This window comes from Athene cunicularia (genome assembly GCF_003259725.1).
Source record: "Athene cunicularia isolate RWA chromosome 1 unlocalized genomic scaffold, athCun1 chr1_part2, whole genome shotgun sequence".
NCBI lineage: Eukaryota > Metazoa > Chordata > Aves > Strigiformes > Strigidae > Athene > Athene cunicularia.
Genome location: NW_020799092.1, coordinates 12,741,377 through 12,755,688, shown reverse-complemented (window position 1 = coordinate 12,755,688; position 14,312 = coordinate 12,741,377). Strand labels below are relative to the sequence as shown.

Genomic DNA, 14,312 nt, shown 5'->3' with positions numbered 1-14,312 from the left:
TTAGTTGTTTTCAACTGCTCTCCCAAACCCCTATTCTCTGGAAGCTTGTTTTCTCCTTGTGAATTTTTACACAAAGCACAGATTTTATCATGCCTATTAAATGTAAAGGTTGGTCCTGGTTTTATCTACCATGCTTGTTTATAAAGTATTTTCATGGCTGAACTGATATATCCAGGCATGTTACATGAATGTTTTAGAACTAGAGTTTTGGTTTCCTGAAAATAATAGGTAATTTTGCCTTGTAAAAGTCCCTTCTAAACCTGTGGTCCATGCAGAGCAAGCTAGAAATTATCTTGACTTCTAATGTTTCTACAGCTGTTCAAACTCTGCTGTGCAAAGAACCTTAGTGCTTGCAGAATCAGCAAGCAAAAAGTGACTATTACTGTGCTTATCAGGAACTGGTTTTATTCCATGTAGAATAAGATGTGAAGAAATACTTAGAGAATAATTATACTAACAAAAATTGGATTTTTCAAAAGAGAGACTCCCCCTGGAGTTTTCCTTTATGCTAGTTAATATGTGACAACTAGACCATACATCATCAGGAGAAGAGAAATAGTAACATGGTTTGATCTGAAGAAGAGAAGAAATTAGTTGCCTATTAGAGAGGTATGTATAGGGGAACAGAGAAGGAGAAAAGATAGAAGAGGAAGGTGAAATGAAAAGCAGAAAACTGTTCTCTTAAGCTTTTCAAAGAAAGAAATGCTTCCAATCTTTAGTAACTGTTGAGATTGCTGGGTTGGGGGGTGTTGTTTTTCAGCTGTGAATGTGAGGAAAATATTAAAAAAATAATGTGTTAAATGTGGTGCATGCTATGCAAAAGTTTGAAAAATACTCTAGAGTCAATATGAGATTGAAAGCACAAGCTCATTATTTTATATTCTCTGTGGGCAGGATTTTGCCTTTTCTTACAGGAAAGTGGCCATAAGTCCGCATTTCTTCTGTGGGTGAACAGCCCTATCAGTTTTGTTTCTGTCCCCGGATTGTGGTGGTGTAGAGAATTTTGTAGCAGTCTGGTTATTCACTTTCTTTGTAACTAACTGTTTGCTTTTTGTATTGCCATTCCATAATCTACTGTCTCTCTGTAACTTTTCATTTTGTGTTTTGTTTCCTTCATCACTTTTTCTTTCCATTTATACTGTCACGTCCTGGTTCCACGAGTTGTTTTGTTTCGTATGTGTGGGGGTTTTTTTGACTATGCCTTTTCTCAGAAAGCACGCCTCCTGCAAATTGCACCCTCCCTACCAGGTGTCAGTCCCTGCACCGCAACACGTAGGGGGGTTTGTGTGGGACTTCCTGGGAAAGTGAGTGCTCTATAAGGCTTCTGTTTCCTATGGGGTGGAATGTCACTGCTGGCTGCCCGGCTGCTGCTGCTGTTTGGGTCTGCTGCAATTAATGCTTTTTTCCTTAGGTCAAACAGGAACTAGTTATGTCAAGTACAAGCTCTAACAGTCTGTGTTTAACTCGTGTCACAGTGGTTATGATCACAGTCCAAAGGAGGTTTGCTGCTGTTCTCCCTGATGTAAACTCAACAGAAGCTGTTGCTTTTTATTCTAATTCTCTTTCTGTGTTTTGCCTTTGGTTCTAATCTTGGCTGTCAATTCTGCCTGAACCAGCTAAAACTCAAGTGTTCTAAAATGTGTCATTAATAGAGGTCAGTATTGACTTGTTCTTGAGTTTTATTGTGATTATGAAAAAAAAAAAAAAAAAAAAAAAAAAGAAAAAGAATGCTTGTCATCTGGGACATGACCATCACAGCCTTCATATTAGTGGTTTACACATAGAGCTATTTGTGTGCATATATTCTGCAAACAAGAACTGACCTCATACTAGAGAGGTGTCAGTAAATATATATGTATATGTTGCTTCAGAAGTAAGTACTGAGTGAATATATATAGAAGTCATGGTTCTGGTTACAGACTTGAAATTTGTTTTATTTTGGAATGTTTGCTGTATATGATAGGTAGTCCTTGTAAGGACATAGGGCCCTGCCATTTTTTTTCTGAAGGAAACTTGACTGAGATTTCAGAACAAAGGAAGGCAGTATTCAGCTTTGGAATACCAGCAGTCCTGTTAAGGACAGCTGGAAATGATGGCTATTTTGAGAGAGAGATTTTGGGGAGTTTTTCTTAAAAGTATTTAAGGATGACCTGTTGAAGAAGAAACCTTCCAACTTTTGATGTGTAGCAGCCAAAAGCCATACTCCCCATCTTAAATATTTCTTCTCAACAGTAAATAAAAATAAAATATTAAAATCACCCATAGGGTGATCTCAAAGGAGTGCTGAAAATGTGGGCAGTAGAAGGAAGTATCTTCCTCTGTATGTCTTTAAGACAGTGATATGTTTGTGTAGTGGTCTTTGAAGGATAGATGGAGAGAGAAATTAGCTGCATGTTCCATCAACTTTATGGATTCCTAGAATAGTGTAAAGGAAACTATACTAGTAAATTACACCCTAAGCTTAAGTCAACAATTTGAAGTTGAAATAGGTATTTTCAAACAACTACTTGTATCTTAGAATAATTATTTTTGGTTTTCAAGTTGCTCGTTTCTGTGAATTTTTAAATTATTTTTGTAGAGAATTCCTAAATAAGAACTGCATCAGGGCATATAAGTAATTTAAAGTAAAAAAGATGTTTATCAAATTAAAGCACAAAGGCTGTTTAGAAAGTCATAATCATCACCATTAAAGTTAACCTTGAGAGATGGTATGACTATAATTCTGCGTTATAACTAATTAAAATGCTCAAAAAATAAATTCAACTCTGATCAGGCACAGAAAAAACTGAAATAATTAAATATAACTTTTAAATACTTTAATCCATTTTGGTACCATAAATCATAAAAGCAAATCAAATATATTTATCTCATGGTTGCATGGTATTATTACAAGGCAGAATTTGTTGTTCTGTTTCTCATCCACTTCCTTCAAAAACCCACAGCTTAAGTGAGTATTAAGATTCTAAGGTTAATCACTCAAAACTTAGGACATTACAAAATGAAGATTGCTATGTAATTTTAATTCACCTCTTATGTGAGCCTGTGCATCACAGTGAAGTGATACAGTCTTTAATCATATGAACAAATTTTTTCCACAAGAATGCTGCCTTTGGTGTATGAAGGATGTAGCTGAAATTGTCCCCAAAAAATCCTGGGTGAGGCTGACAACTGTCTTGGAAAATTTCCACAAGATTTGTTAATATTTGGCAAGCAACTGAGAACAAGGTTTTGTAATGGAAAGAAGTGGTCAGGCCTGTAGTTAGTACAGTTCCACCTTTGAGCACGCAGATCTATTGAATATTAAGATTTTCATCATTTCCAAGCTAGGAAATGAAGAAATAATTTCATTCTTCTCAGTCTTGCTTTATCTTCATACAAAATGAACATTACACCGAAGTCCCACATGAAGTTTTACAGAGGAAAAAATAATGCATTTTTTATAAACATAATTGCTTTTAACAGATAAGTATATAAGATGCAGGCACCCTTACTCACAGGTCTTTAACTTCAGATGTTTGAAAGTATGTTGATCTTCAGAAGGCAAGTTTCTGCCCTCTGAAAGTCAACCTTTGTTAAAGTGCCTTAAAATCAGCACTCAAACTCACTAATCACTTTTTAAACCTACATCTAAGAAAAGAAAAGAGAGAGACACTGCCAGTAATTGCAAATCCATCTGTGGAGAGCACCAGATAAAAAAACCATCACAGTGATTTTATGGTGACTCCTCAATCTGTCCTCACCTTTTTCATATAATGGGGTATCCTTTTTTCCATTTGGTCTTTATATAGCTGTCCTTTATTTCCCATTCTCTCCCTTTTCCTGTGTTTTGGGAGAAACTAAAACTTTGTGATATTGCAGAAACAGCTGTTGTAAAAAACAAGGTCAAAGAACTCCAATTAGTCCAACCCTTGACATAGTGAGAGGTCAGCGCTGGTGCAGGCTTTGGCTGAATGATCTTTCTGTGTTATCCCATCATTGAACAACCTAAGCCTGGGTATTTGCCCTAGTATTATTTCCATGTTCAAGGAGGCAGGACTAACGCTATTAAACAGAGTGATTCATCTCTATGGAACTGAGTACAGACAGTGTCCTTTGTTAAACTGAGCAGTGTGCTGAAAGCTTGGTTTGTCCACTGATCCAAGACTAAGGCTCAGATCTTGGATCCTCCAAGAAGGACCCTACACTAGAGAAATATTTACGAGTAATGAGAAGCAATGATTTCTTTCACTGCCAAATTTCCTATAGCATTAATTTTATCATTAAATCAAGGTGATTTTCAAGTATGAGATTCCCTCTCATACCTGTCTGTTATCTGCAATGAGTATAGGAGTTGTCATCTGATGATTTATTTATACTCTGCCTGCATTGTAGCAGTGATGGGTTTTATTTAGCAAGTATCTCCTAATCCAACTGCTGGATAAGTAGAATGTAAGAGCTATGATATAATTAAAATAATTATAAAACCAGAGGAGAAAGAACATCATCTAAATTATGAGCCTAGTTTGCATATCAGTGTTTCATTGTAAATCTGCCTTGACTACACCTCTTCAAAAGCTGTTTTGTAGCTTTGTTTCAGTCAACACTGTTGAGTGATATGAGGGTATCCATACTCACAAACTAGTACATAAGGATTAAAAAAACCCAGAGACTCCCTCTGGAATAACACCAAAACCCCTCTTTTATACAACCAGTACAGTTAAAATGAAAGTGTCAGATCCTTTCGTTGTCTTGGAGTACAGTAGGAACAAAAGGAAAATCTTACTGTCAGTAAGCCAGTGAAGTAGTGACATTAGTGCTCCATGGCCACCTGTGGTCATGTTTGTGCTCTTAGATCTCTGCATGCATGTGCACATGGATGCACACACAAACCTTGTCTCTCTCCATCTCTTCCACATCCCTCTAAATATTAACTAAAAAGAAAGGAAAAGATCAGCCATCATTCTTTTTACCAAGAAAAGGTGTCAAAAGTGGTAAAAATAAATAGCCTTTCTGCTTTGACTGACACAAGGAAGATCAAATGTATGTTATTCCATGTCAGACTGCTTTGAGGGAATGACAAATATACACAATCACTCACTGTCAAACAAGTGGAATTCAAAGGTTGACTAGAAATCGTTACATAAACTTCTGCCTAAGTACATCTGAGACTAATGTAGCAGACTCATTCCACTCCCTATAATATACAAGCATGTGGGAAAAATGATAGCTGGAATAATCAACAGCTTTTTAAATATATGTATCTCTTAATTAAAATACTAAAGTGTTCCTATGTCACCAACTCTTTTGATCTCTACCCATTGATCAGATTTAAGTTGGCTATATCTTTAAAATTAATTAGATGGCATTTTAAAAGAAAATGGATTTCTCCGAGAGTATCATTCAGTGTTATAGTTGTATTGTCTCCCTGTGTGACTGTTGTGTCACAGTACACTGTTAATGGGGTTGGGCAGAAACACTGCTGCTGGATCTTGTAAGGAATGCTGCAAGTGTATGTTCTTGCTTGAAGGGAAATAGTGCAAACTAAAAATTATTGTTTTGCTCTGTAATGAACATGTCTTGGTATGTATTTGATCCTGCTTGCTTGGGGCTGCTTCCTGGGGCAGATGCTTGCTGTGCTACTCTGCTCAATTTCACTGATGTAGCCCCATGCACTGAGGCTTCACCTCCAGGCTGTAGCAGGTCTCCATTCACTTCCTAATAGCTGACAATTTTAGATGTCTGCTTTGGTTTTAGCTCGAGTGATAGCACAGTTCCAAATTTTTTTCTAATTTTAATGTGCTTTCAGACATATTCCTCATTTTTGTTTGGATAAATATTATGATTATTTTAAAAATCCACATTCTTAAAAAAATATTGTGACCCTCTATAAAATAAAAATGAGAAAAGGGGCTAGCAATTACACAAAATGTATTTTTCTTTGAAGGAAAGAATATTGCATAACAAAATGAAGATATTACTTTCAAATGTCTCCATTCAAATCCTGAGTTGTTGGCTAAATAATACTTCTGGATCATACAGAAAATTGCAACTGACCTCAGTATAGCATTTCAGGTACTGTTTTGCCTTCATCTTGTGCCAGCTAAAGATGCTACCTTTAATAACATTTGGAAGAACAGTATGGTTCATTCAGATTCTACAGGGCTATTCTGAATTCTAGCTTTTACTTTTTTTCACTGTTAAACTGAAGAAACAATATCACAACATCATTACAGTAGAACCAGGAACTACAAAGGGTCCCTAAAAAAAAAAACAGAGAAGTCTTACATTTTCATAATCTAGAATCAGTAACAGTCATTAAAAAGTCAGGCTTTTTTTTCCTCCCTACCTTATTTATTCCCATACCTAACCAAGTGTTTATTTTCACTTTCTTGTTCCCTTTTGTTAAATTTGTTTGACCAGTCATAGCTCTGCAGCTCAGCTTGGAGAATGCACTCTTGGATTCCAGTCAGAATTGTTAGTTTTACACTTTTCTATATGAATTAACCAAGGCTTTTGCTGTAACGCAATAACTTACTTTAAGATCAAACACTGAGATATCGTATTTGGCATTTTGCAAGTCTCATCTTTCCCAAAATCCTCAAATAGCACAGCCTTTACAACAGCTGTCTTTGAAGAACGTGATTTGAAGAATGTTAGTTTAGAAGTTTTATGCTAGTTTATCTGTTACAGACCAACAATACGCTTCTCAACAGTACCTTGCTATGAAACTGTTGCTTGTACAAATTCAGTATGCTGCACTGTTGGTTGTAAAATTGATGCCAGAAATAAGAACTTCAATTTTCATTTACATGGTTTCATATACCAAGAGTAATAAAACATTTCTAAAGTGAAATTTTGCAGTGGGTGAAGTACAACATAGATTCTAGAAGCCAAATTGCCACTTTGGACAGAAGGACATTTACTTTTCCTCTCTTCCACTGACTGAAAAAGAATAAAGTTTGAAGTCAGATGAAAACTATCTGTATTATGGCTCCTTGTTGACTTACCTTGCTGTTATCAGTGAAATTGACAGCAGACGCCTATGAAAAGATATTGGAGATATTTGAAAAAAAGGCAATAATGATCCTCATGTTATACAGGGAACTCCAGCATTTTGTCTTGGTCACTCCTGCTGTGGAACAATGTTGGAGAGAACTGTCCAAAATATGCCTGTTTGGTCATTATTGTTTTTAGATTGCACCTTACATGGGAGAATTAATATGGTAACACTGCACAAAGAAGAGGCAGATGCTTTTTTTGTTTGTCTTTGGAAGGGTGATTTCAATGTCAAAATTAAGAAAGGTGAACTTTTAGCTCTGACAAGTCTTCAGGTCTTGAAGACTTTCCACCATAGTGGGGGTTTTTCTCCCTTCTATTTATTCCCTTTTGACAAGTCTGGGTCATGTGCAGGAAAAGTGAAGAAAATACATGTCTTGTTCATGGAGACAGGATAAGCCCCCAAAAGATGGCATAAAGGAATGCATTAGGGTTCATCTCAGCCAAACTCCATATTTTCAAAATGTTAGAATTCTGGAAGAAGGATACTTACTAGTGATGTGATGTAAATCCATAGTTTTCCACAGTTGGCTTATTTCCCTTTTCCAAGAAGTATTATGTATTGGAGACTATTTTCTCTACAGAAAATTGCCTCTAAGTGACATGGTGTAATCTAATGTAAAGGTCATTTTTTTCTTTTTTTAAATTATATGTCTATAAAATATGCAGCTCTGTGTGTGTGAAGGATTCTGTTTCTGTGTGTCATTACCTGATTTAGATCTGCTTGTTTTGTTCTGTGTTCTTGAACTGCCTTATCTCTGGACACTGTTTTCACAAACTCTAACTCTTTTTCTTTCGCATCTCCTTCCTGGATTTGCTGGTTCCTTCAGCCTCACCTCAAGGTCAGTATTCACTTTTAATAAGGGTGTTTATGAGACTATTGTCTATTCAGCTAAAATTGAGATCCCACAGAAGTTTGTACATCAAATTACATGATCTGCAAAATGAAAGATCAGAGATTTGGTTAAGTCTGTGTAGGAGGATGGGTTGGATAGGATACGCATTTAGAAAAAACTTGTACTTGAAGGAAAGAATTTGTATCAAACCACTGTAAATCAGTGTTGTAGTGCTCTGGGAAGATGAGGAAGACTTACCAATGAAGCTTTTCAAGGAAAAAAATAACAGGAACAGGAAGCTGAAGCAAGGCAGTTTATGTATTATTGGTTTTATCTGTTACATCAAGAAGAAAAAAGATGGAATATTAGCCATATTCACTGATACACACTGTTGAGTGCAAAGCTAGTTCATTTAAAATACTAGTCATACATACTTTAACTGTTGGATGTTTATCATTGCATCTGTGTCTGAAACTGCAATGATGTTACAGAACTAGTTTTGGTGATGTTTGAGTGTGTTGTGCTCTCAGAAAGTACCAACGGCTGAGGGTTAAAGATAAGAAAATTAGTAAGAGGATATATTTGTTGAAGGCACAAAGTGATAAACTACTAAAAAAACCCTACCAGGAGACAACATGTTTTGAAGTCTTTCAGCTATGGCTCAATTTTTAATTTTGATATTTTAAAGCCATTGCTAAACATACATTTTGGGATTTCTGTAGAGTAGCAAGGAGTAAACATATATGGCCTTCATAATATAAGTCAGAGTACATTATATAATGACCCCCAGCTGCCTTTGAAAGGCTCCAAAACCATTTTGGATTCTAGTCTTTCCTGATAAAAGTCTGTTTGGTAGAAAGCATCTGTGACTTATGACAAAGGAATGATTCTAATTGTTTCAGGCAGTGTCTTTGCCTAGAAAACCACTGCTTAATGACTAAAGTTTTGAGTTAGGAACCAACATCTGACTTTTCTATTCCTGATTAACATTGTGAAAAATGCAGTGGTGAGTGGAATCCCACGATGTTGCGATGCTGCTGACGCCTTTAAATTGTGTTGGTGTTCTGACCTTGGCTTGGCGCAGGCATTGCGCTTGTGGCCTTGGTTACGTATTTTCCTTCCTCCCACAAACTGGAAAAAGATTGAAACTTAATCATGTTGTTGTCTATCAATACCTTCCCTATTCAGTGTTTTGTACTGGCATACTTGTAATTGTTGGGGAGAGGAGGGCTGTCCTTGAATGACCCTTTTTCTTCAGATCCCAAAGAACAGAACTGCCAGGAAGCTTTTCTGCCCTGTGAGCATTTTTCTCTGAAATACACAGTGTATTTTATTGCACGAGCAGGACTTCTGTTGGGTAATTTATATTTGCTAGTTGTCACCATGAGTAGAATTTGATGTGTTTTGTCTGGCTAATGAAGTCCTAAATGTTATGGAATCCATCTGTCAAAGATACTTCTGCTTCAATCCATATGGCTATAAGTTTTTATCAAAATCTGAACCTATACTGTGGAATTTTTGATGAACAAGAGGGGGAACTATTTTTAAAGCATGATCTGTGTGTGTTTTTTCTGAGACCTGGCATGATTTTTCTTTCCCCAAACAATGTGACCATAATCTTTATTTCTATCATTTAGAGGATATTGTAAAATTTGGCTAGAGGAGGTATTTCTGTGATTTGAGGTGGCCAAGGATCTTTGAAGAGTTTTCTGATAAGATGTTAAAGAAATTGTTCTTTGTGTCCTCATAGATTCTTAGTGGGTTTATTGATATTTTTTTAAATTATTTTTTTCTTTCAATTTTTAAAAACTGATTTCTATGATGGGAAGTTGCTGAGGTTTTCATATTTGTTAAATCAACAGTGTAAGTGAATAGGTGAAATGACTGCTCTTGGAACTACAAAATCCCTGCTGGCCAGAAACACAGTGAAAAGATTCTCCCAAGGACAAGAGGAAAAATTACAGTTGCAGTATCACTCATTTTCTTTCTTGTGCATTTCAATGTTTGCCTAATAAATGTTAACTGCAACTCATGAAGAACAGCTGTTCTGTGAAGATACATTCTCCATTGGAAGCTACTATGGAAGCCATAACTTTATTTTTCTCTTAATGGTGAAAGTAGTTGTTATTTTCAGATATCAAAGCAAATCTGTCTTCCTGAAAAAGAACTGAGTATGTGGAATAATGTGTCAGGTATGTCTGTCTTGTAGAAACAGGAAGAAATATAGTTCCTCTGGAACTATATCTTTTGTCATCAAGAACAACTCTACTTACTGTGATCCGTGTAAAACCTCTGAATTTTCTGATCTGTCTGTTAAGCTTTTATCATCTCTTCTGTTGATAAACTCAGTGAATCAGAACATAATAGTGTAATCCATTATCACTGTTGCTGTTATGACAGTTACTGCTCAGAAGTCTAAGGGCCTAGAGTGGATGTCTTACCGATTCATAGTAAATAAAATAGTCTTGGAAGGCATGGGGATTAAAGGTGGTTTTCCATAAAGAGTTTTTGCTAAGCATGTCTGTTGATGGCAGCTGTATATGAAGAACTATCTAATGCTGAGTTCAAGAGTAACAAGCCAAATAACACTATTCAAATGTAGTTACCTGCAGCAGTTGGAAAAAACAGAAGTCATATGCTCTATTTCATTTAAGTAGTTCTTATGTATACATGTCACAAAAGTTGAGATGGAAAAAGACAATAAGACTGACAAAATCAGGTGCTATATTGAGCAACTTCATACTTCTCAAAGAAAAAATAAGCTATATTGCTAAAGCAAAAGCAAGACTTCTAGCTTCAAATTGGGTGAGAAACATCTTAACTGCCTTTTGTGGTTTTTTGCATCTTGTCTGCTGAGTAACATTCAACGTGCTATTCATCAACAATTTGTAGCATAGAACTGGTATGGAAAAATATCTGGAAAGGTAGGACAGGAGGCCTCCCACAGGAGGCATGTCTTTCAGTCATATTTTCTACTCATTTACATCACATGGTTTGTTGTATTGTCTGTCATATTTTGAAGCAAGTAATCCAGATCTTAAGAGAAATAACTTTTTCTGGATTTTTTGCTATACCAAAGAGAATTTGATACAATAGGAAGTAATAAAAAAATACTGTAAACCTTAGTTCCACACAGCAAAGTGGCTTAGTGATTAGATGAGTGCAGGCTGGTAGCATGAATCCAGATAAAAGTCTGCTATGAATGTCCATGTAAAATTAAATTTCAGTGTAGCAACTCAAGTGTAGCCTTACAAAATCAAAGTAAAACCAAAATAATAAATCTGAGTGGATTATTTCAGTCCCTTTTGCAGAGTCCTAAATTTGTTTTAAACAGAACACATATAACCACCAAAGAAATATTTAAAACATGATCCTTCTATAAGAAAATGACACATAATACTGCATAGAAAATTAAGCAAATACAGGAGATTCAGCTTACTATTCAATAATTGTAAAAAAGGAAAAAAAAAGTCAGAGTACTTGGTTACAGGCATATAGTCTGTGGTACCTGTGGGTTTTTCATTGTGATGGAAATATCTTTATACACTGCATCATATACTGTATTGCCAGGAAGCTGTGAATCTGAGCACTGAGAAAATGCCTGGGCAATCAGGAGAAATTTCAGTGGAAGTGTGGCTGGCTCTTTAGTTTCATACCTTCAGAAGACTCCCATCTTCACTCTTCCATCATTCTGGTCACTAACTACATCAGGAAATTATAAAAATTTCAAGCATGTTGAGTTAGCAATTGTTAGTTTTAGCTCAGCAGAGCCAGATGCATTGTGTTCAGAGGAGTTTTCATTTAAATTTCCCTGGTCATCTCTGAAAAATAACAACCTGTCATAGTTGTTTTCTGTTTAATATGTGTTTGCTTTAATTCTACTTACAGCAAAAACTGTTTTATAGAATTTTGTACATTAAAAAGCACTCTGCTTCTATAATGTGAGTGAGTAGAAGTAAGGCATCTTAGAGATGACAGTGGAGAAAAGAAGAAATGAGGGCATTGGGCTTATTGGCTGTGAAGGTTGTGTGGTGATGAGTATGGCACATAATATAACTGGTTTTCCTTAAAACAGGTAACTGGCATAGTCTTTCGGATTTGCTTTAGGTATAGGGATTATCAGAGCTTTCTTCCTCCATTTGAAGTGGAATCTATAGCTTTTCTGTCAAAGGTCCTCTTTTCTTGCCTCATTTCATTGCATCTTAAGGAAGAAAAATTATTCACAGTGTATATCATCTCAGAATTCTCAGTTTTCTGCAGTCTTGCATGATCTAATTTCTTTCCTATTACCTGCTGAAATTAATTTAATTTTACAAAACACCATGAGTTGTTTTTCTTTTTGTGTTACTGCTCTATTTTCAGTACATGTATTCACACGGTGTTCAGTTTTCCTATGGGGATTCAAACCATAACTGGATGTGGTACTAGGGGGGATGTTTGTATGTCAACAGTATGCTGTGAGTTTTGAAGAGCTTTGAGTTAAATGTTCTGAAGGATTAGAGGAATCCTTCATAATTTGGTTCAGATACAACAAAGAAAGATGGCTTTTTACCATACTATTTGAAACATTCAAATACATTATTTTTAGAAGACATTTTAAAACATGCCCTTATGTCCATATATTCCAAAGTTTAACAGATTACCTAGCATGTCATCTTCAGAAGATTAATCAAAATTATCATTCAAACTTTATGCAACATTAAACATTTTGACTAATCCATATGTTGCACATCACATTTAGTCAAAGGATTTAAACCTGAAGGTTATTTTTCTTCTTTAATGGCTAACTTCTGTGCAAAAATTTATCCCCCCAAATGGCTAGATTTTTATTTCTATTAAAACTCAAAAATCCAAGTAAGTATATGGACAGACAGTGAATTTATGTGTCTTTGGTAAAATAGCCTTGGTGCAAACATTTCCATAAACTGATAGTACCAAAAGCTTTAGCAGACCCTGGACTCAGCAATAGTATGATAGTTACAGAGAACTCAGTTGAACAGGAGACCTTTTTAAAAGGTCGCTGAAAAGAGTGAGGATTTCAGTAGCTTCTTTTCCTCCTTCTCTACTGGTAAGGACTCCTTTCAGATGCCTGAGCACAGTGGCAGATTCTGTGGAAGTGAGGCACTACCCACAGAAGTGGAAGACCAAGTTACAGACCATTTAAGCAAATTAGAAATATGCAGGTTGATGGAATCAGATCAGATACATAAAAGGTTGCTGAGAGACCTAGCTGATGTCATAGCAGGGACTCATCCTCAAAAGCTCGTGGCTGTCAGGAAAAGTTCCTCATGACTGGCAAACATCACACCCATCCTCAAGAAGGAGGATCCAGGGAATTGCATGCCAAACAGTATAACTGTATGATCTGGGAAGTTTTTTGAGCAGATCCTCCTGAAGGTTGTGTCCACAAACCTGGAGAAATAGGGAACAGCCAGTACAGATTTACAAAGGCGAATCATTCCTGACTAACCTGGTTGCCTTTTAGTGATGAGATTACCGGCTCAGGGGGGAATCAGCACTGTTTAATGTCTTTTTAATTATGTGGATGATGAGACACAATACACCTTCAAATCTTTCATGACTGATAGCAAACTGAGGAGAGGAGTATATACTAGAGGACAGGGTTTCTATTTAGAGTGACCTTGACAGGCTGGAGAAGTGAACTGGCAGAAACCTCATAATGTTCAATAAAAGTAATTACAAAACTCTGCACCTGGGACTAAATGATCCCTCCATCTGTACCAGCTGAGGGCCAACTGGTTAGAAGGCTGGTTCATAAAGAAGGACCAAGGGGTGAGTGAGGACAAGTTGAACTTGAGTTGACAGTGTCATGCTCCTGTGAAGAAAGCCAAATGCATACTGGACTGTATTAGCAGAAGCACAGCTAGTAGGTCATCTGGAGAGAACTGGAGGAAAAAATGGGGTATGTTCAAGCCTAGGAAGAGGAGCCTAATGGGAGATTATACTGTGGTCTTTCAGCTATCTAATGGAAAGGTCCAGAGAAGACAGAGCCAGATTCTTCAAAGAGATGTTCAGTAAAAGGTTGAGAGACAACAGACACAAATTGTGGCACATTCCAATCTAAGTTCCAGTGAGATAATCAGCAGAAAAAAATCACAGTGATGGAGTCAGATACTGAAACAGGTGCCCAAAGAGGCTGAGGAGTCATCATCACTGGAAATATTCAAAACTCATCTGAACAAAGCTGTGAGCAATCTGCTGTAATTTGTCTTGTTTGAGCAGGGAATTGAACCAGGTGATCTTCAGAGATCCCTCCAAACAAAATTACTCCATGATTCTAACTTACTATGGTAGATTAATCTGTATTCTAGAACATTCTAGAACAAACTGCATCACTACGAGCTCTGCATCACTATGATGTGTATCAGTGCGATATTAATAGCTTTGTCCTTTCATAAATAATAATTTACCCAGTTTTTC

General features: G+C 36.3%; 1 protein-coding gene across 11 annotated transcripts in view; it reads left to right on the top strand.

Moving 5' to 3' along the window:
• Positions 1-14,312, top strand: part of ERC1 (ELKS/RAB6-interacting/CAST family member 1) — a 280,374-nt gene that overhangs the window by 113,941 nt on the left and 152,121 nt on the right. For 8 of the 11 annotated variants that reach the window (XM_026867106.1, XM_026867117.1, XM_026867098.1 and 5 more), the window contains one exon: positions 7,866-7,877. The exons of the other annotated variants lie outside the window; for them this stretch is intronic. In XM_026867106.1, coding sequence (XP_026722907.1) covers positions 7,866-7,877 — 12 coding nt within the window. The remainder of the gene's footprint in view (positions 1-7,865; positions 7,878-14,312) is intronic. 11 annotated transcript variants of the gene reach the window in all.